This window comes from Carlito syrichta, unplaced genomic scaffold (genome assembly GCF_000164805.1).
Source record: "Carlito syrichta isolate Samal-C Ts95f unplaced genomic scaffold, Tarsius_syrichta-2.0.1 Scaffold305729, whole genome shotgun sequence".
Taxonomy (NCBI): domain Eukaryota; kingdom Metazoa; phylum Chordata; class Mammalia; order Primates; family Tarsiidae; genus Carlito; species Carlito syrichta.
This window is the reverse complement of record NW_007249825.1, coordinates 640,804-667,699: the sequence shown is the minus strand read 5'-3', so window position 1 is coordinate 667,699 and position 26,896 is coordinate 640,804. Positions and strand designations below refer to the sequence as shown.

The following is a 26,896-nucleotide window of genomic DNA, read 5'->3' as shown; positions in this document are numbered from 1 at the left end:
GGTAGTGCACGCCTGTAGTTCCAGCTACTTGGAAGGCTGAGGCGAAAGGATTGCCGGAGCCCAGCAGGTCGAGGCTGCGGTGGCCGGGAGTGTGCCACTGCACTCCAATCTGGGCAGAGTAAGACTCCAACTCGAAAAAAAAAAAAAATACTTAATTGGAAAGACAATATGACAGCAAGATTACAACAATATGGAAGAAGTAATAAAAGCACTCATCTTGCCACCTTTACATTATAACTATTTGAGGGACAGAGTGCCTTTCAAACTTCCCAATCTTTATTTTTTATTTTTTAGAGACAGGGTCTTGCTCTGTTGACCAGGCTGAATGCAGTGGGGGTAGTCATGGCTGACTACAGCCTCAAACTCCTGGGCTCAGGTGATCCTCCTGCCTCAGCCTCCTGACTAGCTGGGACTACAGGTGTGTGCCACCATGCCCAGTTAATTTTTTTATTTTTTGTAGAGACAGGATCTTTCTATGTTGCCTAGGCTGGTCTTGAACCCTTGGGCTTAAGCAATCCTCTCACCTTAGCCTCCCAAAGTGCTGATATTACATGTGTGAGCCACTGCAGCTGGCACATTTTTAAAGACTACATTTAAAAAATCAACAGGCTTTTTGTTTTAGTTTTATCTCATACCAATCCATATTTGAATTTCCCTGGCTATCTCAGGAATGTTCTTTTACAGTGGACTTCTTGGAACCTAGTCCAAACAGGGCTTCCAGGTTTCTGTTTCCTAAACTTCTCTTTTTAACCTTTCTTCACAGAACATTTCAAATATTTCTGCAAGTAGAGAGAGCAGCAAAGGAACTCCTAGGTGATCATCTCTGAGCTTCAGTGATGGTCAACAATAACCACTTTTTTATTTTTATTTTTTATTTTTTGAGTTGGAGTCTCACTCTGTCACCCAGACTGGAGTACAGTGGCCGCTTCTGGCCACCGCAGCCTCAACCTGGTGGGCTCCAGCAATCCTTCTGCCTCAGCCTTCCAAGTAGCTGGAACTATAGGCGCATGCTACCATGCCCAGCTAATTTTTTTGATTTATTGTAGAGATGAGGTCTCACCAAGTTGCCCAGGCAGGTCTCGAACCCACGGGCTCAGGCCGTCCACTCACCTCAGCCTCCCAAAGCGCGGGATTACAGGCTGAGCCACCGAGCCCGGCTAACAATAACCACTTTATTTTTTTATTTTATTTATTTTTATCTTTATTTTTTTGAGTTGGAGTCTCACTCTGTCACCCAGACTAGAGCACAGTGGCCGCTCCCGGCCACCGCAGCCTCGACCTGCTGGGCTCCGGTGATCCTTCCACCTCAGCCTTCCAAGTAGCTTGGAACTACAGGCACACGCTACCACGCCCGGCTAATTTTTTGATTTATTGTAGAGATGAGGTCTCGCCAAGTTGCCCAGGTGGGTTGCGAACCCGCGGGCTCAGGCAATCCACTCACCTCAGACTCCCAAGGCATGGGATTACAGGCTGAGCCACCAAGCCTGGCTACAATAACCACTTTAAACATTGTTTTTAACTTTTCATTTTGAAGTGATTTCACACTCACAAAAAGCTGCAAAAATAGCACAAAGAATCTCCACATTTCCTTCACGGGTTCCCCAAATGTTGGCACTTACCACAGTCATCAGTTACAAAACCAGGAAGTCCACACTGCTACAAGACTGTGAACTCTTCTAGAGACCTTTTTCAGATGCATGTCATCCCACTAACTGGAGATGTGTTACACTTAGCAGTCACATCTCTGGTGTCATTTACTCTGGGACACTTTCTCAACCTCTCTTTGTCTTCCTGATTATGGCATTTTTTTTTTCTTTTGAATCAGAGTCTCACTCTCGTTGCCCAGGCTGGAGTGCAGCAGCACACTCACGGCCACCACAGCCTTGACCTGCTGGGCTCAGGCATTCCTTCCGCCTTAGCCTTCCAAGTAACTGGAGCTACAGGTGCATGCCACCACGCCTGGCTTGTTTTTGTGATTTATTGTAGAGACAAGGTCTCACCAAGTTGCCCAGGCTGGTCTTGAACCCCTGAGCTCAGGCAATCCTCTTGCCTCGGCCTCCCAAAGTACTGGGATTACAGACTGAGCCACTGTGCCCGGCCGGCAGAAATCTTACAGAAACACCATGCCTCTCTTGGCACACCCTTGTCAGAGATGTGATATCATCTGCTCAGTTATTGGTGATGTTAATGCTGACCACCTGCTGAGACGGTGTCATCTCTAGAGCTGTCTCCTGTAAAGTTACTATTTATCTCTTTTAACAAATACCTTGTGGGAAAGCACTTTGACGTTATGTGAATATCCTCTGTCTGATCATTAGTCCTAATATTAGCATCCTTTGATAATTTCTACTTGAAACAGTTATATTGTGGTGTTTGCCAAATGATAATATTCTATTCCTGTCATTTTTTCTATATATATTAACTAGAAGTTTACTGTAAGGAAAGGCATGCCCTTCTCCCCCATTTATTTATTTATGATAACACAGACTTAAGGATATTTGTTATGCTCCATGAGTTATCATCCGTTCCTACCATTATTTGTTTTGTTGCTGTGCAAATTGTCCCACATGTGGCTGTTTGGACCTCCTTTCCATTTGAGTTTAACAACTGCTTGTTTAATCTATACCCCTACCTACTCCTCTCTCCCAGGTTACTTTGGTCAAAACCTAGGAATCATGACTTTATCTGTAAATATTTCTATGTGTCTCTAGAAGATAGGGTTCTTTTTAAAAACATAGATAATACCATTTGTCACATCTAAATAAAAAGAACATTAAGTTTTAGTGTCATCAGATATGCAGTCATTGTTCACATTTCCCTGCTTGTCCTGTAAGTGTTATATGTTTATGATTTGTTTAAATCAGGCTCCACGTGGAGTCTTTGCGTTGTGATTGGTCAATCTGGTTCTTTTTTCTTTTTTTTTTTTGAGTCGGGGTCTTACCAAGTTGGCCAGTCTGGTCTTGAACACCTGGGCTCAGACAGTTCTCTCGCCTCTGCCCCCCAAAGTGCTTGGATTACAGGCTTGGGCCCCCATGCTCAGCCCCGATATGATTCTTTTTTTTTTTTTTTTTTGAGTTGGAGTCTCACTCTTTCGCCCAGACTGGAGGGCAGTGGCCGCTCCCGGCCACCGCAGCCTCGACCTGCTGGGCTCCAGCGATCCTTCCGCCTCAGCCTTCCAAGTAGCCAGAACTACAGGTGCGCGCTACCATGCCCGGCTGATTTTTTGATTTATTGTAGAGATGAGGTCTCCCCAAGTTGCCCAGGCGGGTCTCGAACCCGCGGGGGCTCAGGCAATCCACTCACCTCAGCCTCCCAAAGGCGTGGGATTACAGGCTGAGCCACCGAGCCCTGCCCGATATGATTCTTAAGTGTGTTTTGATCTCAATCCCCTCCTTCCCCCGTTCCCTTTTGTTTTTCTTGCAGCTTTTTGAAGAAGCAGCTGGGTTTTTTGTCCTGTAGTTTCCCAGGGCCTCGATGTTGTTGACTGGTCTCCAGTGGTGTTCCTTGACATGCTTCTTTGTTCTCTCTCTTCCTTGTTTTGGTGCTATGCTTAGGTGCTCAATCAGTGTCCAGGTCATTTTTATCCGACAAGATTACTTTATAGATGATGTTGTGTTCTTCCATCAGAAGATACAGAACGTCCAGTTGTCTCCTTTTGCGTTGTTAGCAGCCATTAATGATCATTAACGGCCTAACTCCATTAATTCTCGAAGGGTTGCAGAATGGTAACATTTGGATTCTGTCATTCCTTCTTCATTATTCTCTGGATATACAGGAATACTTCTTCTTATCGATTATTTGTTACCCTGAGGTTCCTGTTGGATGCACTAGGCAAATAAATGCTTGTGTCTTTCTTTCTATTTATAAGTTTTCTTTTTTGGGGTTGGAGTCTCACTCCGTCACCCAGGCTGGAGTGCAGTGCCACACTCAAAGCCATTGCAGCCACAACCTGCTGGGCTCAGGTGATCCTTCCGCCTCAGCCATCCAAGTAGCTGGAACTACAGGTGCATGCCACCCTGCCTAGATATGTTTTTGATTTACTGTAGAGATGAGGTCTGGCCAGGTTGCCGAGGCTGGTCTTGAACCCCTGGGATCAGGCAATCCTCTTGCCTCCGCCTCCCAAAGTACTGGGATTACAGGTGTGAGCCACCATGCCCAACTATTTATTAGTTTTCAAAGTGATGAGTTGATTCTCTAGCATTCTCCCAGGTGACAAATGAGGTTTAAAAATACATACAACATTATAAACCAACTTAAACATACGCGACCTGTTTCAGTTCATTGCAGTTATGTATTTATTTATTTATTTTTGAGTTGGAGTCTCACTCTGTCGCCCAGACTGGAGTGCAGTGGCCCCTCCCGGCCACCGCAGCCTCGACCTGCTGGGCTCCGGCGATCCTTCCACCTCAGCCTTCCGAGTAGCCGGAATTACAGGTATGCGCTACCACGCCCGGCTGATTTTTTGATTTATTGTAGAGATGGAGTCTCGCTGCCCAGGTGGGTCTCGAACCCGCAGGCTCAGGCAGTCCACTCACCTCAGCCTCCCAAAGATGCGGGATTACAGGCTGAGCCACCGAGCCCGGCTCATTGCAGTTATTGTCTTATTGATGTTCAAATTATTTCATCTTTGACCAGTAGGAGCTTCCTTAAGTTGGCATTCGAGTCCTTCTGACCTGACCCCAGTGGTCCCTGAGAAGTTCTTTATTCCTTGTTATTGTGTGCATACAATTAGTTGAGGCCAGAGTTATGTGGTTGTAAAAAAATTCACCAAGGCAGTTGCCTCTTGCAATGTGGTTATTAGATTTCCTGTCTTTTGTAACTTCATCCTGGGGCCTTTTGCAATGTTTGTAGATTATATTCTGGAGTCTCTTCCTTAAATTGTTTATCCAATTGATGTCGGCCTATTTGGGCCTTCTAGTTATGACAGAATGTTCCAGATCTACCCTGTGCATTTTTTTGCCCTAGCTTTGGAATTCACTGTCCTTCCAAAGAACCATGCTTAATTTTTAGTGGAAAATAGTGTTTAGAAATCATCATTGGTCAGGCTTGATGGCTCAGCCTGTAATCCCAGCACTTTGGGAGGCCAAGGTGAGTGGATTACCTGAGCCTGCGGGTTTGAGACCAACCTGGGCAACTTGGTGAGATCTCATCTCTACAATAAGTCAAACATTAGCTGGGCATGGTAGCACACATCTGTGGTTCCGGCTACTTGGAAGGTGAGATGGAAGGATCATCGGGGCTCAGGAGGTCGATGCTGGGGTAGCCATGAGTGTGCCACTGCACTCCAGCCTGAGCAATGGAGTGAGACTCCAACTAAAAAAAAAAAAAAAAATCATCATTAACCGTTCTCATTGCTATTGGTTTGGTCATCATTTCTAAGCCTGTCTAGTCAATAAGACTTAAAAAAATATATATTTTTAAACATGAAACACATCTTGAGTTCACACCGAAGTTTCTGATTGAGATTTAGGCCTTGGGTTTTTATTTAATCTCACCGATCTTATATCAGTATTTCCATGTCAGAAATCCTGGTTCTCAAGAATACCAACATAATTCAGTACACACACCAGTCTCCAAAGCATGATGCTCTGTGAAGGAAGCCCAGCACCACCACTTTTCATCCACCACCATTGATACTGACACAAGAGTTGTGGTTACGCTCCAAGTGTCCTGTGCTGTGATACTCACTAATGTGATTACTAAGTACTAAGTCCTTATACTGGTTAAGATTTCTTTTTTTGACAGTTTTTTTCCCCCTTATAACACACTCCTCTGGAGACTTGTGATCAAAATACTGGATTTTAAGTCTGCTGGGAATAATGAGTGATAGTCTTCCAACTGGGTTTCCTTTGAATGCATTTTACTTTTAACTTTTAGATAATTTTTTGAACATTTAAATTTATTTTATAGTTATGTAAAATATTTATGTAGTTCCAAAATAAAATCCACAAAGCAAGACATTCAAGGAAATCCACTGTCTGTTCTTTTTCCTCTATTCTGTTTCTCCCAGTCTCTCAGAGGTAGCTATTTTTATCAATGTTGTAGCTTATCTTTCCATTTAAAAAATATAAACAACTATGTATATGTTTATATCTCACTTACAGGATGAATTCGAAAGAATACATTCTTCAGATAATTTGTTATAGAGAGTGAGAAAAGCTAATGTCGAAATCTTAATTTAAAAATCAATATTTAAAATTATTTAAGCGAAAACCAGGCACTGTGGCGTGTGCCTATAGTTCCAGCTACTTGAAAGGCTGAGGCGGAAGGATCATCTGAGCCCAGAAGGTCGAGGCTGCGGTGGCCGTGAGCATGCCACTGCACTCCAGCCTAGGTGACAGAGTGAGACTCCAACTCAAAAATAAATAAAATAAAAAACTTTAAGCAGTATGATCGCAACCATCTCAAACACCCTCCTTCCCCCAAAGCAAAACCAAAAGCCTGCCACTGCCTGGAAAATGAGACCAGAGGGAACGGAATATGCAGAAGGCATTTGAATAGTTCCTCCTTGGGTGAGTCCATCCCCCACCTTTTTTTTTTGACATTTTTTATTTTCACGGTCAGCATCTTTAACATTCTGAAGGGGAAACTTCTCTTCCCACACCCCAAAGAAGAGCTTATGGGGTCCAGTGTATCCGGGTTTCTCATTTTCAGATACCAGGACAGTGATGTCTGGGAGAACTGGAGGTGTGTGAATTCCTTGGGGGGCGGTTACTGTGTCTGCCTGAGGTTTCTGTCACTATAGCTGGCTCCTCTGTTGTGAGCATCTGTGGCCCTGGAAGGCTAAGGACTTGTTTTCTCTGGCCGCTCTGAGCACTTGTGGCAAAGCTGTATGTTATTTACCTCCCACATTGTCAGTCTCCTGCACCCTCAAATGACATTTCTGTCTCTCCCTTTGGACAACTGAACGGCAATTGAGACATTTTTGGTTTCACAACTTGGGAAGGGGGATGTCTACTGCATCTAATGGGTGGAGACCAGGAATGCTGTTAAGCCCCCTACAATGCACAGCACAGCCCACCATCACAGAATGGCGTCTTCTGAGCACCCCCAGCATGCTGTTTTCCCAAAATGTTCATTAATGCCATTTGAGTCTCAGGATGTGAAGACATTTCAAAGCAGTATTTCAAAATAAGGTCATATGAAATGAACTGCATCTTATGCACAGGGTAATAATTCTCTGTCCCTGATTCTTTATTTTTAATGAAAAGTGCCTGTGAGCAGCTATCTTGCTGCTCAAGTGCCAGGCTGGGGCGAACCTGAAATTTTTCAAGCTGCTTTAATCAATAAAGTTATCACCAGTCATTTCCCTTGATAACTGCTTCTTCCCGAGACCCTGACTTGCTTCTTGCCGCTGCGGAATTTTCACCCTGTACCTGGAATGGATATAACGCCCCAAATCCAATTTCCATTTTAACCTTTCCTCAATAGCCTAGAAATAACAGATTGCTGGTATTACTCTAATAGATTGGAAATTCAAACCTCTTAGAGGTAACCAAGCCCTTTGTAGGATTCAGTCATAAGGCAAAGAATAACATACCTTAAAGGTTACTTCTAGAAATACCTAATTCTCGTGGCTTAAGCTTCGGAATCTGGGTGGTTTTATAGCTTCATACAAAATCCCAAATGATGTGACAGATCTGACAGTTTTTCATGATCATAAGACGTTCTGGTTGCAGGTAGTACAGGTTTAATGGAAGTCAGGGCTGTTCAAGCCAGAGAGCTTAGTTATTGTAAGTGTTGATATGTGACAGCAGAGGAACCTGGGCTGGAGGGACCCATTTCACAGGTGAGGGGCCTGAGGCCTAGAGAGGAAGGACCTTGAATACCCTGCATACCCCGTGTGCTAGGCATACCCAGGTGCTGTCACCTCCCCATCGAGTTCATGAAATCCTTATTCCAATCCCCTGTCATAGGTGCTTGAGGTTAAGACAGGATTTCTTAGTCTCGGCACTATTGACTTTGGAGGACATTCTGTGATGGTGGGCTGTGCTGTGCATTGTAGGGGGCTTAACAGCATTCCTGGTCTCCACCCATTAGATGCAGTAGACATCCCCCTTCCCAAGTTGTGAAACCAAAAATGTCTCTAGACCTTGCCACATGTGCCCTGGAAGAACCACAGCATTACGGGATTGATCTTGGAAAAGTCTAGTGTTGAACCCATGATCACTCTGCTGATAAGTGAAGCAGGGATCCAACCGTCATCTTTTAGTCCCCTCTGCACTCTTTCCTGTACCCTGATTCTCAAGGAGGGCCAGCGGCCTATCAGAATTTCTTTCTTTCTTTTTTTTTTTGAGTTGGAGTCTCACTCTGTCACCCAGCTGGAGTGTAGTGGCATGCTCCCGGCCACCGCAGCCTCGACCTGCTGGGCTCCGGCGATCCTTCCGCCTCAGCCTTCCATGTAGCTGGAACTACAGGCATGCGCTACCACGCCTGGCTAATTTTTTTGATTTACTGTAGAGACGTGGTCTTGCCAAGTTGCCCAGGTGGGTCTCGAACCCACGGACTGAGGCAATCCACTTACCTCAGCCTCCCAAAGTGGTGGGATTGTAGGCTGAGCCACCGAACCCGGCCCAGAATTTCTTAGGGTCTGTAAATGAAGTTAGAGAGGCATATTTAGTAGTATAATCTCATTTTTCCATTTTGAAAAATATTAAAATATATATTGTTGGCAGAATACAAACTGTAGAAAACAAGGTTAGACCAAATCTCCGGGAGGAGGGTAAACAGAAGATGTGATTTTCATGGCTCTTGGCCTCCATACGGCCTGTGACAAATGGGGGTGAGGCTTAAAAAGTGACCCTTTGGCCCTACCATTTTGTTCCCTGATTCTCAGGGCATTTGTCCTAACTATGGGTCTTTGGGAACAGTTTGGAGCCCTGGTAGGGAGCCTGTGGGTGAGGAATGAATGTCCACTTGGGACCAATCATTTCCCCCATGGCCAGCTTCCTCCTCCCTCAGGTATTTTCATCGAGGCCCTCTCCACCCCGTTGGCTGAGCCCTGATCCCCAGCTGTGCACATTTTCTTTGGGTGTCAATCTGAGGGTGACCCTGCTGAGCTCCTGACCGGTAATAGACCAGCATGCTAGACCAGCATTGGGAGAACAGGGGCCAGGAAAGGTCAGCGCTCCTGCAGACCTGATTGAATTGGACGTTCTGGCTGCAAACACCTGGGCCTTGGTCCTGTGCAGTGGGTTCAAAATTGATGGGTGTTTCAGGACCTTCTGGCTCTGAGGCTGTCTTTGTGATGTGCCCTGGTCATCAGGGACCTGCAAGACCTCATGGCTTAGTTTTCCTTAAGATACTTTCTCCATGCAACTTTTTTTTTCCCACCCACCCCTCCATGCAACTTTTTTTTTTGAGTTGTAGTCTCACTCTGTCGCCCAGACTGGAGTACAGTGTCCACTCCCAGCCACCACAGCCTCAACCTGCTGGGCTCCAGCGAGCCTTCCACCTCAGCCTTCCGAGTAGCCGGAATTACAGGCATGCACTACCACGCCCGGCTGATTTTTTGATTTATTGTAGAGTTGAGGTCTTGCTGCCCAGGTGGGTCTCGAACCCGCAGGCTCAGGCAATCCACTCACCTCAGCCTCCCAAAGGCGCGGGATTACAGGCTGAGCCACCGAGCCCGGCTCCATGCAACTTTTTAAGGTAGATTTTATTTTCTTCTCCTCAAAATACAAGTATTTAAAAAATCTGACTATGAAGTACAGTAACGCATTAAAGGGGACAGGAGAAATTCAGAAAAGTACAAGAAAAAATAAAAACCATTCATCAATTCCACCAACCTAGAACAACATAAATCATGCTTAATCTTTACATTTTTTGTGTCTACATATAAATTTTTAATTTTATTTTATGTATTTTTTTTGAGTTGGAATCTCACTCTGTCACCCAGACTGGAGTGCAGTGACACGCTCCCGGCCACCGCAGCCTTGACCTGCTAGTCTCCAGCGATCCTTCCTCCCTCGGCCTTCCAAGTAGCTGGAACTACAGGCTCGCTACCATGCCTGGCTAATTTTTGATTTATTGTAGAGATGAGGTCTCACCAAGTTGCCCTGGTGGGTCTCGAACCCATGGGCTCCCAAAGTGCTGGGATTACAGGCTGAGCCACCGAGCCTGACCAATTTTTTATTTTTTGAGTCAGAGTCTCACTCTGTCACCCTGACTGAATGGAGTTTCGTGGCATGTTCATAGCTCAGTACAGTCTCAAATTCTAGGGCTCAAGCAATCCTCCAGCCTCAGCACTTTTGAGAGGCCAAGGCAGGAGGATGCTTGAGTCCAGGAGTTCAAGACCAGTCTAGGCAACACAGCAAGACCTCCCCTCTACAAAAAATTTCAAAATTAGCTGAGTGTGGTAGCACATACCTACAGTCCCAACTATTCTGAACGCTGAGGCTGGAGGATTGCTTGAGCCCTAGAATTTGAGACTGTACTGAGCTATGAACATGCCACGAAACTCCATTCAGTCAGGGTGACAGAGTGAGACTCTGACTCAAAAAATAAAAAATTGGTCAGGCTCGGTGGCTCAGCCTGTAATCCCAGCACTTTGGGAGCCCAGTTTATATATACAGTTTTAACACAAAATTGGGATAATCCTGTATCTGTGATTTGAAACTTGAATTTTCCCCCCTTTATGTCCTACTGGGAACAATTTCCTTTGTGCTTATTCCAAGTGTTTTTACAAAGTAATTTTTTTGGCTGCATGGTATTCACATCATTTGGACCACCATAACATCTTTTCCATTCCCCTATTGTTGGACATTAGATTACTTTGAGATTTCCTCTTCTATATAACCCTGATGATCTTATGTGTACTTCCTCTTTACAGTTCTAATTATTTGCCAGAAATCTAGTGGTGGTGTTGTCAGAATGTGATGCACCTTGAGTATTTTTATTTCAGAAGCCCATGTCCATTCCCCATCCTTACCAGCTATGTATACGGGTGGCCATTTCCCCATATCCTTACAAACACCATTATTTCTTGCTTTTTTTCCTTTTTTTAAAAGATAACGTGATCTTTGAGTTTTACTGTGTTGGTTTTGTTCCTTAAGAATATGTCAGACCACAGTGGAACTCCCTTGGCAACGCAATGTCTCCAGGATTCTGAGGGAGCCTGGGTTCCTTTGGGTCCAGAGGCCAGAGGTCCAGGGCTGGTCCTGGAGTGAGCTGTCATCTCGAGGTCTCTCCCTGGGTGCCAGTGCTCCTTGGGGCTGCAGTACAGACTCTGAGACCGCCCCTCCTTCACCACTCAGCCTGCTGTTGTCTGCCCTGTGGCAGGAAGAAATACTCCTTCTGGAAAAGTCCTGAGATCACTAAAAATTTTGTGTTTGCACCCCAAATATCAATGCCTGTTAGACTAGGTTTTCTCCCGGCACTAGGGGTGGCAAAGAGACCACAGTAGGCAGACAGACGTTTAAGAGGGAAGAATGAATCTGCCTGTGAAACCAAATCAGAAAACCCACCTCCGCGACTGTGGTGCTCCTTCTGGCTCTGGGTTTCTGGGTTCTGGGGGATCTGACCCTTACAGTGTTGTGTCTGTCTCTCCCAACCGTGCTGCAGGCTGATAGGAAGTGAAGCCCAGGCCTGACAGGTAGAGTTTTTTTATTTCCCCTGACGGCGCACCTCTTGACCTCTATCTTCTTGCCAATGATTTTTTAAATCCTAAATGATTTGGCAATAATTGCTCCTCGTTGCATGATTATTGCCCTTCACCGATAGTAAATCTGGGAATCCCCCGGGGTCCCGAGCGCATTTTGGTATGCGGAGTCTGCAAGCTGGCCCAGACAGGCATCGCTGCTCCCTGGGCTCTGCCTGGGTGCAGCATGGGGCTGCAGTGCTGTTCTTAGAGGAGGGACCAGACTTCTCTGATCTATCTCGATGGGCCCAGCCACAAATATCCCAGCCCAGGTGGTCCTGAGAGTCTCTTTTCTGAGAGGGAAGCCTTTCTGCTGTCTGGTTGTGTGTGTGGGCACACACATTTCATTTTGCTTAGAAGCTTGAAGGGTGTCAGGCATGACATGTAATATTTGGAAGAACTGTTCCATTTCCAAGGAACTTTCTGGCAGAATGGCCACCAGAGCTTCAGGCAGCAGTGGACATGCTCCTAAGTTGGCATGCTGTGAATAGTCACAGCTGACCCCACATTTCCAGGACACTTCCTTGAGAATACCAGGGCTATGGCCAGTCAGCCACCTGAAGCCAGGAATCAAGCGAGTTGCCTGGGCATCCCTGGCTCTGCATGACCCTTGGACTCACCTGTGTGTATACAGTTGACGTTGGTGCTGGTCCCAGTTCTGGGAACACACAGTGCCGCAGGCTGTTTCCTCCTCGGTGACTTGATGATTGTTAAACAGCCAGGTGGTTTGATAGACACAAGAAACTCCTTTGGATTCAACAGTGTTTTCCCCAACATCGGTCATTCTTGAAAAAACAGTTCTGGCCGGGTGCAGTGAATCACGCTAGGAATCCTAAGCACTTTGGGAGGCCAAGACGGGAGAATTGCTTGAGCCTAGGAGTTTGAGACCAGCCTGGGAAATATTGTGAGATCTTGTCTCTACAAAAATAAAATAAAATAGTCAGGCGTGTTGACACACTCGTGTAGTCCCAGTCATTCAGGAGACTAAGGCGGGAGGATCTCCTGAGCCTAGGAGGTTAAGGCTATGGTGAGCTATGATCACTCTGCTGCACTCCAGCCTGGGTGACAGAGTAAGACCCTTCCTCAAAAAACTTAAAAAAAAATTCCAGTTTTTGCCATGTCTGGGTACATGCCACTATTACCTAAATAAATGTATTATACTGGGAACTTATAATAAATGTATTATACTTAGGATCACTACTGTAAATGGAATACCAGAATCTCTCACTTATCATAATAGATTAATCTAAAAATAAATGCCACATGATTCCATTAAAATGCATGTCCTGTTCTGCCTGGAGTCACATAATATGTCACCAATCGCATGACCCACTCTGGGAAGCATAGAATGGAGGCAGGAAATGAGTGGAAAGTATGACATGTAGAATATTCGCGAGGAAGACATGCAGTTTTATTTCAAGTACCTCATGCCTCGCAGAGGGCTGGTGGCTGCTCGTGGTTGGCAGAATTCTCAGCATTGCTGGGCTTTGGTCACCCCCGAGCTTTCCCCAGGGACCCCGTCCCCCATGGCTTCTTTGAGACAGGCAGGCCCCTCTGGCCTCAGCTTGCATGTGATACAGGACGAGCTGATGGTCAGAAGAGCTTATCCACAGCTCCCCGTGACTCCTCAGTTCTCTGAAGGCCTACCTAGCATGTTTCCAGGGACAGTTGCTTCAGGCTTTTTTGTGTGTGCTTTTCGGAATTCCTCACATGGCCCGCCCTTGTGAACGGTGGGCAAATGGGCAGTAGTGTCCCCTGCTGCAAATGTTCCCACCCCTCCCCTCTGTCTTCCAACCTGGTTGGCTCCTTTCATTCTTCAGATCCAAGCTTGAAACGTCACCTCCTCTGGAAAGCCTTCCCTAATCACCACCAAGCCTGCAGGTCAGGCCTGACAGCCCCCGTGCCTTTTCACAGACCCCGATGATGTGTTTGTGATGGTATCTGATTAACATGTATCTTCATCACTTGTCATGAGCTCCACAAGGCAGGAACCGTGTCTGTCCACTCACACTGTGTGGCCACTTGGCCACTGCCTGGGCTGGTACCTGGCCCACATGGGGCCCGCTACAAAGGTGCCAAGTAACTGGAGCAAAGAGTACTGTCATCAATCATGTGGACTGTCTCTGACATGCTTAGATTGGGAGTTTCCTCCACAAGACATTTTCTCATACTTGTTTTTCCTTTTCAACACACTTAGATAACTGAGTATGCAGGCCCTGTGCTAGATGCTTAACTTAATATGATTCTGTTTTGTTTTGTTTTTTTTTTGAGTTGGAGTCTCACTCTGTCACCCAGACTGGAGTGCAGTGGCCGCTCCCGGCCACCGCAGCCTCGACCTGCTGGGCTCCAGGGATCCTTCCACCTCAGCCTTCCGAGTAGCCGGAATTACAGGCATGCGCTACCACGCCCGGCTGATTTTTTTATTTACTGTAGAGATGAGGTCTCGCCGCCCAGGCGGATCTCGAACCCGCGGGCTCAGGCAGTCCACTCACCTCAGCCTCCCAAAGGCGCGGGATGACAGGCTGAGCCACCGAGCCCGACTAATATGATTCTGTTTAACTCCCATACCGATTATGCCATTTTACAGATTGAAGTGGAGGCTTGCCCAAGGTCACGTTGCAGGCAAACACCAGAGCTGGGATTCTGCCTTAGCTGCTCTGGTTCAGTCTGAGAGACTTGAGTCAGTCTGTCCGTTCTGCTGGTCACACAGGCCCCACCTCCCTCTCTGTGGCCCCCTTTGATGGAGAGCAAATTCCACGTAGACGTGTGTCTGCACTGTCATAGTCCAAATTGATGGGCCCGTGACCAGTAAGAGTCCCTCGGCTGTGAATGCTTCATGGTCGTTATTTTATTTTTTCTTTTTCTTCTTTTCTTTTCTTTTGGAGTCGGAGTCTGACTCGTCCCCCAGGCTGGAGTGCACGATCACGAAGACTGCAGTCTTGGCCCACTGGGCTCAGGCGATCCTTTTGCCTCAGCCGTCTAAGTACGGGAACTATGTGCCTGTTCCGCCACGCCCAGCTAGTTTTTTGATTTATTGTGGAGGTGAGGTCTCAATAAGTTGACCAGGCTGATCTCGAACCCCTGGCTCAGGCAGTCCTCTTGCTTCCGCCTTCCAAAGTTCAGTTTCTTAGGTTGTCTGGCCCCTTGACCAAGGAAATTCCTGATTGGCCTCGAGAGCACATCTGTAATCCGTCTGATATCCACAGTGCTAGCAAACCTTCACTTGCAGACCTTTTCCTGAAAATATTTTAAAGCTTCTAGTCAGATTTTTGAGGTAGGGAATGAGAACGATGACTTTTTCTACTTTAAAAATACTTGTGTTTACATTAAAAGTACGAATCAGTTGCCAGGTGTGGTGGCTCACGTCTGTAATCCCAGCACTTTGGGAAGCTGAGGTGAGAGGATTGCCTGAGCCCATGGGTTCGAGACCAGCCTGGGCAACTTGGCAAGACCTCATCTCTACAATACATCAAGTATGAATCAATTTTAGATATCATTAATGATACGCGTTAATACAAGAGGAGACCCACAAATGACGAAAGTTCTGGCAGCTTTGAACTGGACCGTAAGACTTCCTCTGTTCTTTTCTTTTTTGAGTTGGAGTCTCACCCTGTCTCCCAGACTGGAGTGCAGTGGCACGCTCCTGGCCACCGCAGCCTCGACCTGCTGGGCTCCTGCGATCCTTCTGCCTCAGCCTTCCAGGTAGCTGGAATCACAGGCCCGCGCTACCACGCCCGGCTAATTTTTTATTTATTGTAGAGATGAGGTCTTGCCCAGTTGCCCAGGCGGGTCTCGAACCCACGGGCTCAGACAATCCACTCACCTCAGCCTCCCAAAGTGCTGGAATTACAGGCAAGCCACCGAGCCCGGCTCCTCCGTTCTTTTCACTGGCGGCCAATGAGAAGTCTTGTTGATTGTGCCCCCTAAAGCCCATGCCTTAATTCAGAACACTGATCCACTCAGTAGGCATTTGTTGAGCATCAACTAAATGCCAGTTGTCAGCCCACAGTCCTTGCCTCTGCTCCCTTTTCTGGAAGAGGGAGACGAGAGGAGTCCATTGATAACAGTATGACACAGGCAACACGAGGGGGCAATCACAGAGTGCTCTGGGAAGACCGTGCATCCCAGCCCCAGGGACCGAGGAAGGGTCACCTGGACGGGGTCTTGAGGGACTGGGAGAATTTTGCCAGCAGGAGGGAGGGAAGCAGGAGATAGTCAGCACCACTTCTGGTGCTTTCCATTGCTTTGTGTAGATCCATATTTTCAGCTGGTGTGATTTCCCATTTGCCTGAAGGACTCCCTTCTACAATTCCTGTAGGGTAGCTTTGTTGGGAATGAACTTTGAGCTTTAGATATCTGGAATATTCTCATTTCCCCTTTGCTTTGAAACATATTTTTGCTGGATATAAACTCTAGGTGGACATTTTTTCTTTCAGTACATGTACTTTAAAGAGGATAACTCCATAGTCCTCTCACTTGTGTTGTTTCCAACAAGAAATCCAATATCTTATCTTTGCTTCTCTGTATATACCATGCCTTTTTTTTTTCTGGTTGTTTTTAAGATTTTTTTTTTTTATTTTTTGAGTTGGAGTCTCACTCTGTGGCCCAGACTGGAGTGCAGTGGCTGCTCCCGGCCACTGCAGCCTCGACCGGCTGGACTCCGGCGATCCTTCCGCCTCAGCCTTCCGAGTAGCTGGAATTACAGGCGCGCGCTACCATGCCCGGCTGATTTTTTATTTATTGTAGAGATGAGGGCTCACTAAGTTGCCCAGGTGGGTCTCGAACCCGCGGGCTCAGGCAATCCTGATTTTTTTTTTTGAGCTGGAGTCTCATTCCATCACCCAGGCTGGAGTACAGTGCCACACTCACGGCCACACCAGCGTCATCCCGCTGGGCTCCAGCGATCCTTCTGCCTCAGCCTTCCAAGTAGTTGGAACTACAAGTGCACGCTACCACACCTGGCTAATTTTTGATTTTATTGTAGAGACGAGGTCTCACCATGTTGCCTGGGCTGGTCTCAAACACCCGGGCTGAGGCAATCCTCTCGCCTCAACCTCCCCAAGTGCTGGGATTACAGGCTTGAGCTACCGTGCCCAGCCAAGATGTTTTTTTTTCTCGTTACTGGTTTTTAGCAATTTGCTTGTGATGTGGCTTGTTGCTTTCTTCATGTTTCTTGTGCTTGGTGTTCCACGGGGATCTTGGATTTGTGGATTTATCATTTTTGCTGAATTGGGAATTTTTCATATATTGTTCTTCAGATCTGTCTCCTGTCTTATCTCACTTTCAGGGACTTCAGTTCCATGTTTATCAGGCCACTTGAAGCTGTGCTGTAGCTCACTGATGCTCTGTCCCTTCTTTTTAAATTATTTTTTCTGTCTGTATTTCATTTTGGATCGTCTCTATCTCTATGTCTTCAGGTTCATTAATCTTATTTTCTGCAGTCTCTGCTCTGACATTAATCTCAGCCAGTGCATTTCGATCCCTGATGTTGCAGTTGTCATCTCTAGAAGCTTGATTTGGAGATTTTTATTCTCTCTTCCATTTCTCTACTTAACTTTTTGGCCATATGGAATACAGTTACAAGAACTGATTTAATGCTCTTGTCTGGTAATTTTCACATGTGTGTCAGTTCTGAGTCAGTCTTGATTGATTGATTTTTCTCCTCATATGTTTGATATTTTCCTTCTTTGCATGTCTGAGGTCTTTTTCTGTGGGATGCCAGACATTATCAATTTTGCCTTCTTTTTGAGTGCTGGCTATTTTTGTACACCCACAAATATTTTTAAGCTTTGTTCTGGGATACAGTTAAATTACTTGGAAACAGTTTGATCCTTTCAGATCTTGCTTTTAAGATTTTGGAGGCATCACCAGGGTAGGATTTAATCTTGGACTAGTTATTCCCCACTATTGAAGCAAGCCACTTCTGAGATACAACTCAGTACCCCGTGAATTGTGAGATTGACCAGTCTGACTGGTGGGAAACTATTCAATCCTGCGTGAGGTACAGGCAGTTTTCTCTGATTTTTTGGTGTGGCTTTTCCCCAGGCTTGGGCAGTTTTCTCCCCAACGTGTGCTAATCTGTGGCCTCTGAATACTTGAGGGGGTCTTTGGTGTCTCTCACCGCTCTCTCCATGCTTCCCTCTCCTCTCTGATGCTCCATCCTATGAACCTTTGCCATGTCGGCCTCCCCAGAGTCTTAGCTCTGTCTCCTCCTCAGAAGAGTCTTCTGAGCTCCACCGGGGTTTTCCTCTGTTATCAGTCAGCTCAGCTCGTCATAATAAAATACCACAGACTAGGAGGTTTAAGTGAGAGAAATTTATTTTCTCACAGCCTTGGAGGCTTGAAGTCTGAGGTTATGGTGCCGGCAAATTCAGTTTCTGGTGAGGGCCCCTCTGGCTTGTAGATGGCCGCCTTCTTACAAAGGTCTTTACATGGCCTTTCTTCTGCTTGTATGAGGAGAACATGCTCTGGTGTCTTTTCCTCTCATAAGGACACCAGACCTGTCAAACGAAGGCCCCACCCTTTTAACTTCATTTAAATTTAACTGCCTCCGCCTAGGTCCCGTCCCCAAGTACAGTCACATTGAGGGTTAGGCAAATTTGAATTTGGTGGGGACACATATGAATTTGCGGGGTCCATAACACCCTCCCTGCATCACAGTCTGGAAACTCTGAAGGCAGTGAGTTGAGGGCAATTGCAGGGTTCACCTCGTTTGTTTCCAGTATCTTGAAAACTGTTATCTCAGAGTTTGTCTGGTTTTCTAGTTGTTTCAGGTGGGAGAATATATTCCAAAGGCTGTTTTTAAAAATTGTTTTAGTTGGAGTCTCACTCTGTGACCTGCTGGGCTCAGGTGACCCTTCCACCTCAGACTTCCAAGTAACTGGAACTACAGGCACGCGCCACCATGCCTGGCTAATTTTTTTTATTTGTTGTAGAGATGAGGTCTTGCCAAGTTGCCCAGGCTGGTCTCGAACCCGTGGGCTCAGGCAGTCCTCTCACCTCGGTCTCCCAAAGTGTTGGGATTACAGCCATAAGCCTCTGCACCCAACCAGAGGCTGCTTTTTGAAATTATTTCCAGGATGTGAGCATTGTGTTTGTGTGTGTGTGATTTTGATTTTCATAGGCAAAACGTTCACTATTGAAGGCAAAACCTATATGAAGCAACACTTTACAAAGATTCGCCAGAGAGTTGCTTAGTTTTTACAGAACCTAGGATTGGCAAATCAGTTGGTTACAGAGTCTCTGGGATCAGGTAAAATGTAGCCTGTGTTCCAGCCAAGGCCTGCAGCCTCAGCCTCCTCCCACGTCCTTGGGGCACCAAATCACTTTGACATCTACTGATTGATTTCAAATTGCACAAATATATACCGTTCAGAGCTGTGGCCCAGGGGGGCAGTGTGAGATATATTCAAGGTGGGTTGACTTTTAATCAATACGATGACAATATTATCTTGTTTAATTTGTATGATGCTGGTTTTAAACATCAAATCAAGCAGTTTATTATGTCAAAAAAAGATGAAGGAGCACAGGAATAAAATTCTCCCGACATCACTTCTGTGCGTATTTCACTGCCGTGACAGGCCATCATGATTGGGGATGATATCGTGGGTGACGTCGGCGGTGCCCAGCGGTGTGGAATGAGAGCCCTGCAGGTGCGGACTGGAAAGTTCAGGTCAGTGACCGGCCGGGTTCCTTTGCCCCCTTCCATCACGGGGCAATTACAGACTTTTCTTGCGTTTCCTTCTGAAGTGAAGAGCCAGGGGTGGGCATTTGCTGTCTTTTATGTAACTGACCTCTGAGGATGAGGGTGGCTGGTCTTTTTGTAGCAGAAGGTGATAAGGGGCAGTGACTTAGACGTAGGGTCTGAGTTTTTTGTTTCTGAGTTGGAGTCTCACTCTGTTGCCCAGGCTGGAGTGCACTGGCCCGATCACGGCCACCCCAGCCTCAACCTGCTAGGCGCAGGTGATCCTTTCGCCTCAGCCTTCTGGAAGGCTGGAACCACAGGGGCACACCACCACGCTCAGCTATTTATTTATTTATTTATTTATTATAGCGATGAGGTCTTGCCAAGTTGCCTAGGCTGGTCTCAAACCTCTGGGCTCAGGCAGTCCTCTAGCTCAGCCTCCCTACGTGCTATGATTACAGGCGTGAGCTACCACGCCTCGCCGGGTCTGAGTTTTGAAATGGTGTGTAGTGTAGAGATAAGTAAGCAAAAGCCCTGAGTTGGGCCAAATTCACACCGTGTTGCGTTCAGCAATTCGGTCAGACCCTTTGCTGTGGTGACGTTTACAGCCTGTGGGCACTCATTCCTCTGGTCAGCATTCCCTGCCCCTTGTCCATCTGCTTCATGCTGAAACACAACCTGGAGACGACACGTGGTTGGTTGGTCAGAGACGCTCCAGAATGGAGCCTCCATTCTGAGAAGAAGCTGGGGTTTTATCTGTTGGGTCAGAAGTTTGCCTGGTCTCGAGGCACCAGTGGGCAGCTGGTGGGTGTTGGGAACCTGGCATGTGGAGGTGCCCTGTGGTGACCGGGCTCTGGCTCTCTAGCGTTGAGGATGTCTTAGGTATCAGGTTGTTGTCTCACCGTATTCCAGATGTTCTCGATTGTGGCTATTCAGAGAAAGTCCAGTTCTGCGGATGCTGGAAAGACTTGGTTAGAACATGGTTGCCAGGGGCACTTGGATTTGAGCGGGGCGAGTCCAGTTACATTTGAGTGATCTGCTCAGACAGAATTCAAGAAGACCAATGAGAGGGTCTGACTCTTGCTCTGAGGTCTGTCTCCTGTGTGAGGACCCGAGGGACCTCTGGTTTGGGGGCCCTGGGTAGCTGAGCACAGGCGAGTGAGGAAGTCTCTGCACAAGTGGGTCCAGGGTCAGGAAGCCTGTGCTTCCAGCCACCTCCCGGACCCTCCCAGGTTTGGAGGCCCCTGGGAAGCCCCTGACATCCCTGGAATGTGTCCCTTCTTTCTTCCCTAGGCCCTCAGAGGAGGGTTTCCTGGCTCCCCTCCGTTGTCTGGCCTAAGGGGGCAAGGGAGACCCCACTCTCCAGTGCAGAAACATTCTTTCCAAGAGGCCAGCCAGGTGCTCTGAGGCTCCCAGTCCCTCATTTGCCCCCCAAGTTGCAGAGCTGGTTCTCGCCACCCTTCAGTTGTACTGCCCTGTGTCACCCAGTACTGTCCTGTGTCACCACTGTACTGCCCTGGTGTCACCCAGCGGAAGCCCAGCCTGGAGCGTGTGCAGTGTGCCTCAGTGGCCGATGAGCATGGGAGTGATGCCTCCTTATTTGGAAATGCAGAGGTGTGACCTGGCCAAAGGTGGTGACCGAGAATTGTGTGGTTTTGTGCACAGGGCTTCTGCTTCCTTGGGGGAGAAACATGTTGTCTTTCTTGAATGCTGCCCTGGCTAGGGTCTTTCTGGCCAGCCTACACCAGGTGTCCCTGTAAGCTGAGAGTGGGCCTCTACCGAAGGTCCTGAGAAGGAGCAGGTGGGCATGGGGGAGGTGGTACCCACCCTATGCCACCAAGGGCTGTCACTCGCCAGAGTCCAGGTATCTGTATGGTGTGCAAGATGTGAGGTGGAGTTCCATGGTGCCATCTCCCGGAGAGACCAACTCCATCAGCCATTTGCCGAATTTATCTTTGTAGAGAAACTTACTACTGATATTTTGGTCTTTTTACAAAAACGGGACGATGCTATCTTGTAACCTGCTTTCTTCCCGAACACTTCTCTCCACGAGCATCTGTATAATGTTGAACACCCAACGAGATGCAGTGTGTCAGAACTCATTTAGCGCCCAGTGCACAGCAAGCCCTTGACAAATGGTCCGGGGTGGGATGGCACTCCCCACTGCCGCCAGTCATTTCCATCTAGTTGCCAGGTACGGAGTCACCTGCCCTGGCTTGAGAGGATGGGCCTTGGCCTGTTTGTTCCTGAGGGTATTTAGGTTTCAGATTTTTTGATTTGTTAGTGAGGACTCACATCTGCCTTTGGAAGCAGGCAAGAGAAGGAAGAGTCTTGGTTGAGCTAAGGTAGGGACTGTGGCAACTGGGAGGAGGCCCCATGGGCAGAAAAGGAGGTGGCGCTCTGTGCGTGTTAAGGGCATGGGCGACCTCTCTGCCTCTGGCGTCTCTGGCTGTGCTGACTGACATGGTAGACACGGCTGCCAGTGGCAACTGGTCATTGAAATGCGGCCAGCCCAGACTAAGACGTGCAGAAGTGCAAAAGACGTCGGATTTCAGAGACGGTGGGGAGAGAAACTTGTAAAAGAGCTCATGAGTCACTTTTTTACGTGTTGATTTGCTGATGTCATGTGTTAATTTCACCTGTTTGTTTTGGTTTTTGTTGATGTGACTACTAGAAAATGTAACCTGACCTCTGCTGGGGCTTTGGTGGGCCCTGGAGCCGGAGGCCACCCTCGCTCTGCACTGCCCCCTTCTTCCTCCAGATGGCACTCTCGGTGCATTAGACGCACCTGGGTGTGGGGCACTGGCCGAGCTAGGCGCCGGGGTGGGTGCCGTGCTGCGGCTGGAAATCCCTGCGTGGTGCTCCCTGTGGCTGCGTGACCGACAGGGGCCAGCAAACAGCCTCTGGAGTCAGCTGGGCCCCCTGCGACTGGCTAGAGTTCCTCCCCTCTGGGAGATGCTTCCATCCAGCTTATCCTTCCAGGGCTGTCCCCATCTCCCCAGCTGCCTCTGGGAACGGGCAGACTGGTATAGAGGTCCGCATGGCCCCCGTCTGTGCCAGACATGAGCCCCCCAAGAGCAGGAGCTGTGTCCTTGCCCCGGTGCTGGGCCTCCTCCCCGTGGGCTCTCGGGAGCCAGTGGATACTGTATACATCAGCTGGGCATTGGAAGGCTGCCTTGGCCCTCTATCAGTGGCCTTGGTCCAGCCTGGGATGAATTGGGAGAGTAGAGGGGGAGGGGGATGGTCTCGCCATGGGGCACAGGTGGCAGAGAGCCATGCAGTGGGGGACTGCACTCACATCTGGTTTGATGCCAGGGCAGGGCTGGGGAGGCAGAGCCAAGCGCCGGTGAGGGCTGGGCTAGCCCGCAGGCAGGGGATAGTCCTGCCAGTCTCTGGTACCAGGAGGGGAGGGAAGCCGGAGGGGACTGATGTTAGGGCCGAGGGCCTCCCATTGGCCCTGCTGTAGGATGCCCCCTCCACGTTTTCTAGTTTTGGGTATGCACGCATGCACGCACACACACGTGATGGTTCAGAAGTCCGAGAGGCATGGGTGTTGCTGGAAAGTGCGGGATTTGGACTGTCTCACTGGCTATGCGATCTCCCTGTCACCTTGGACTTATCCATGCCTCTTGCTTCTTTCTGCTTTTCTCACAAAATGGCCCAAAGAAAAGAGAACGACGCCTCAGCTGGGAGATGGTTAGGTGGCCTGAGCTGCCCAGGGCCTGGCCCCCAGGCAGGAAGGACCTGGAGCACTGCCCAGCGGGGCTGCCCCAGAGTCACGGACGGAGAAGCACAAAGCCTGCTCCTCATGCCTGCCGTTTTGGAAGTCCAGCCTCGCCAGGGCGCAGCCCTTACCTGGCTGGCAGGTAAAGGCCTTTGGGCGTCCTCCCATCTGTCGGGTTCGCAGCCTGTCTGGTGTGCTAGACGTACTGGCAGATCCTACGAGCCTGAGGCCAGGAGGCCGCTGCTCCTCCCCTGGTCTCTTCAAGGTCCCACCTGACAGCAGAGCGTTCCTGCCGCCCAGGCCCTGGACAAGAGTTTCCTCCACAGGGCACTCCCTGCTCATGAGTGGCTAATCCTCATGGTTCCAAGTGAGTCCTGAGGCCCAGAGGGTGCTGGGCCCTACTGTGAGGGACCTTTCCAGATGAGATGGCCAGAGCCTTGCCCAAGGCCACCTGGTGAGGTTTCGCAGCGGCCGGACAGGAGCCTGGCCGCCCCTGCCCTCTGGGTGGGTGCTCTGCTTTCGCTTTCTCCCACCTGGACATCCTGCCCTTGTGGATAAACTTTGCAGCAGAGAGGCGGCACCTTCAGGGCCCCAGCCTCCCTCCAGAGCCCACCCAAGGCTCTGTGGTTGAAGGCCTTGGGCTCTGCTGAGTCCGCCCCTTCCTGACCTGCTTCTTCCCTGGGGCTACGGCTGGGTCTGCACCCCGGGCCCTCCCATCCAGGCAAATACACAGAAGGAACATTCTGCCCGGTTCCAAGGGGGCCTCTCCCCCATCCCCAGCGGTAGAGAAGCAGCTGTCAGCACGTCTGAAACAGACCCTGGTGACCTCTTTCTGTCGCCACCCAACCCCTTCCTCCCAGGGATGTGCCAGAAACCGCACAATGTCACCCCTCACTCTCCGTATCGTTCTGTGCCACTCTGCACACCACGGCACCCTGTTTCTTAAGACCAATTCGAGGGCGTCACTGCTGGAAAAGCTTCTACACTAGTCATGGCATTACTGGGTAAATAAAACAGCTACTCAGATCTCTGATTATTTATTCAAGGTCGGAAGATGTTTTCTGGGCCCGAACATTATTGGCAGTTTGTCCTTCGGAGAGGGAACGTTCCAGGACCTGGGATTCCAGGTGTCCGGCAAGGCTCCTTCTGGCGGGCATAGGTGCCTCTTTTGCTCCTGAACTTGGCTGGGGCCTGGGGCCTGCAGGGGCCAGCTGCCGAGCTGGAATCCAGCCTTGCACAAGGCTGGAAGGTGAGGGTTGCAGAGCATACGGTGGACCCAGACCAGGTTGGGAGGGGAATGTCCCTGCCCGATGGACTTGGAAACAGCTGTGGTCCAAGCGACACCCTTTGACGGGGTCTTCCAAGACTTGGCCACGACTGACCCCAAAGTGTTTCTTGTAAGCAGAGGCTCTGGGTTCTCTTTGGAAAAGAGTTTTCTCCAGTGCCACACGGAGTTTGAGGGAAGTAAATGAACCTGGTGTTAACTTTTCAGCAGTCACATATGTCACAGTGCGTGGCTAGCTAGGGGAGTCCAGTTCCTCCCAGCCCCAGGCAAGTGCTAACCTATTTTCTGTCACATTTACTTTCTTTTTTTTTTTTGAGTTGGAGTCTCACTCTGTCGCCCAGACTGGAGTGCAGTGTCCGCTCCCGGCCACCGCTGCCTCGACCTGCTGGGCTCCGGCGATCCTTCCGCCTCAGCCTTCTGAGTAGCCGGAACTACAGGCACGCGGTACCACGCCTGGCTAATTTTTTTTTGATTTGTTGTAGAGATGAGGTCTCCAAAGTTGCCCAGGCGGGTCTCGAACCCGCGGGCTCAGGCAGTCCACTCACCTCGGCCTCCCAAAGTGCGGGATGACAGGCTGCGCCACCGAGCCCGGCTACATTTACTTTCATTAAAAATATTCAGACTTTTTTATTATGATAAAATATATCTAACAAAAATATGCCTTAAAAATTGTGATGGGAACAGAATTTTTGAGTGCGTAGTTCAACAAAGAACAATGCAGAGGCCCCTCAGTTAAGAACTAGGAGGTTGTGCCCTGCCGGGAAGACCCACCACCGACACCCCCAGTCCTCCAGGGTTGGCCCGATCCCCACGGGCATGGTCGTGCCTTAGTGAGCTCCCTTGTGGTCTACCTCCCTCCACAGCAGGGCTGGGTCTTCCTGCTCTGAGCTGTGTCTCAGTGGAATCACGTGTCCCGCCGAGCTGTGGCTCCTTCGTCCTGGTGACCATGTCCTTGTGGTTGGGATACCCTCTCTCGGCCCCTGCCTTGACGGGGACCTCTGGGTGGGTCCTGGCTTGGCTGTTCTGCACAGGCTGCTGGGGACGTGGTGGTCTGTGTCTCCTGGTGGTCGTGCTGGCTCCCAGAGGACGCGCGTGTTCAACTTGGCCAGATGGTGTCGCTGTCACCCCCGTCCTGGCCCCCACTCGGCTGTTCTGAGAGGGGAGGCCTGTGTTCCTCCCCTCTCAGAACAGCCGAGTGGTGGCCAGGACCGGGTCTTTAGGGTCCTGGGGTCCTCGGGACTGTCAGCACCTGGCGGTGCAGTTCATGCGGACCCTGGGCCTCAGGAGAGATGGCGGAGGAGACCCCAGGGGCCCGAGGAGATAGAGGCGAGGGGACCTGTGATGAAGTAGGGGGACACGCTCGGCCCAGAAGGTGAAGGGGGGCGTCTCCAGGGGCGGGCACACCATCTGGGCCCCATGGCTTCGTCTAGGGGGGCAGTCAGCCTCCTCCCCACCCGCACTGCTTCCTGCCCCCTGATTGGCCAGGGGCTGGAGACAGTTAACACTGCAGCACTTGGGGCCTGACCCTCACTGCTGTTCTTGGTCCCTGGCCAAGGCTGCTTCGTGTCCAGGGTGAGAGGGGAAAGGTCTTCACAGCTGTGAACGCCCTGCTGGGCTTGTTGCCTCCTGTGGAGAAACTGGTGGACTCCGGGTTGAACAAGGGGTCCCAGGTGGAGGCTGAGGGTCAGCTCAGGAGACAGGCTGCCCATAGGCAGCCTCCAAACCCCCAATAATTTGCCTCTTGGGAGCCTGCAGGTAACGGGTCCTGGAAGGCTCTGGAGTGTGGGCTGAGGGCTGAGACGGGTCGGCAGGGTGCTTCCTTCCCATTGGTACGTCCCAGAAGCCGCTCGGCAAACATCACAGGGTGTGTGCTCTGGGGCTGTGATCACGTTTGCGCTTCACCCCCTCATGACGCCCCCGGGAGAGTTGCTCAGCGGAAGATGACAGGGCAGGAAGCCACAGAATGTGCCTCACGGAGGGCAGCCCAGGCACTGGGACCGGGACGGGTGCCTACAGGTGACGTCAGCTCACCTGAACCTTACAGCAGCCTGGGGGAGTGGGCTTCTTTTAACCCCCATGTTATAGGTGGGGAAATGGAAACAGAGAGGCAGAGTAACTTGCCCAAGGCCACACAGCTCACCAGTGTGGAGTCGGCACTCAAACCCAGCTCTCCAAGGCCTGTGCCCGAACACGCTCACACCGGCCCCCTGGTTAGCCAAGTCTCACTGGAGCTCTGAGCAGGGGCCAGGCCTCTCTCAACAAGAGTGGCCGGGCTGGGGGCTCACAGGACCTCCCCGCCTTGTCCTCCTCCACACACATAGGATCCCGCACTTGGCCCTGCTGATGAGCTGGACTTAAGCAGGGCCTGGCCTGGGGGACTCCTGAACCAGGGCAGGCCCTGAAGGCGGTCATTTGAGCACACGCAGCTCACCTGGGGAGGTGCTAGGTGCCAGGCTGGAAGTCCCATCGTGGCTGCCTTTGTGGTTGAAGCCCACTGCACCCGAGCCCTTCCTTCCTCTCCAGTGTGTATGTGGTGAGGGCTGGGGGTGCCAGGCAAGTCTGGAC

The 26,896-nt window shown here is 49.5% G+C and overlaps 1 protein-coding gene across 3 annotated transcripts in view; it reads left to right on the top strand.

Moving 5' to 3' along the window:
* The window catches only part of LHPP (phospholysine phosphohistidine inorganic pyrophosphate phosphatase), a 154,717-nt gene that overhangs the window by 40,742 nt on the left and 87,079 nt on the right, over positions 1-26,896 (top strand). The window contains exon 6 of one of the 3 annotated variants that reach the window (XM_008062507.1): positions 19,219-19,310. The exons of the other annotated variants lie outside the window; for them this stretch is intronic. Coding sequence (XP_008060698.1) covers positions 19,219-19,310 — 92 coding nt within the window. The remainder of the gene's footprint in view (positions 1-19,218; positions 19,311-26,896) is intronic. 3 annotated transcript variants of the gene reach the window in all.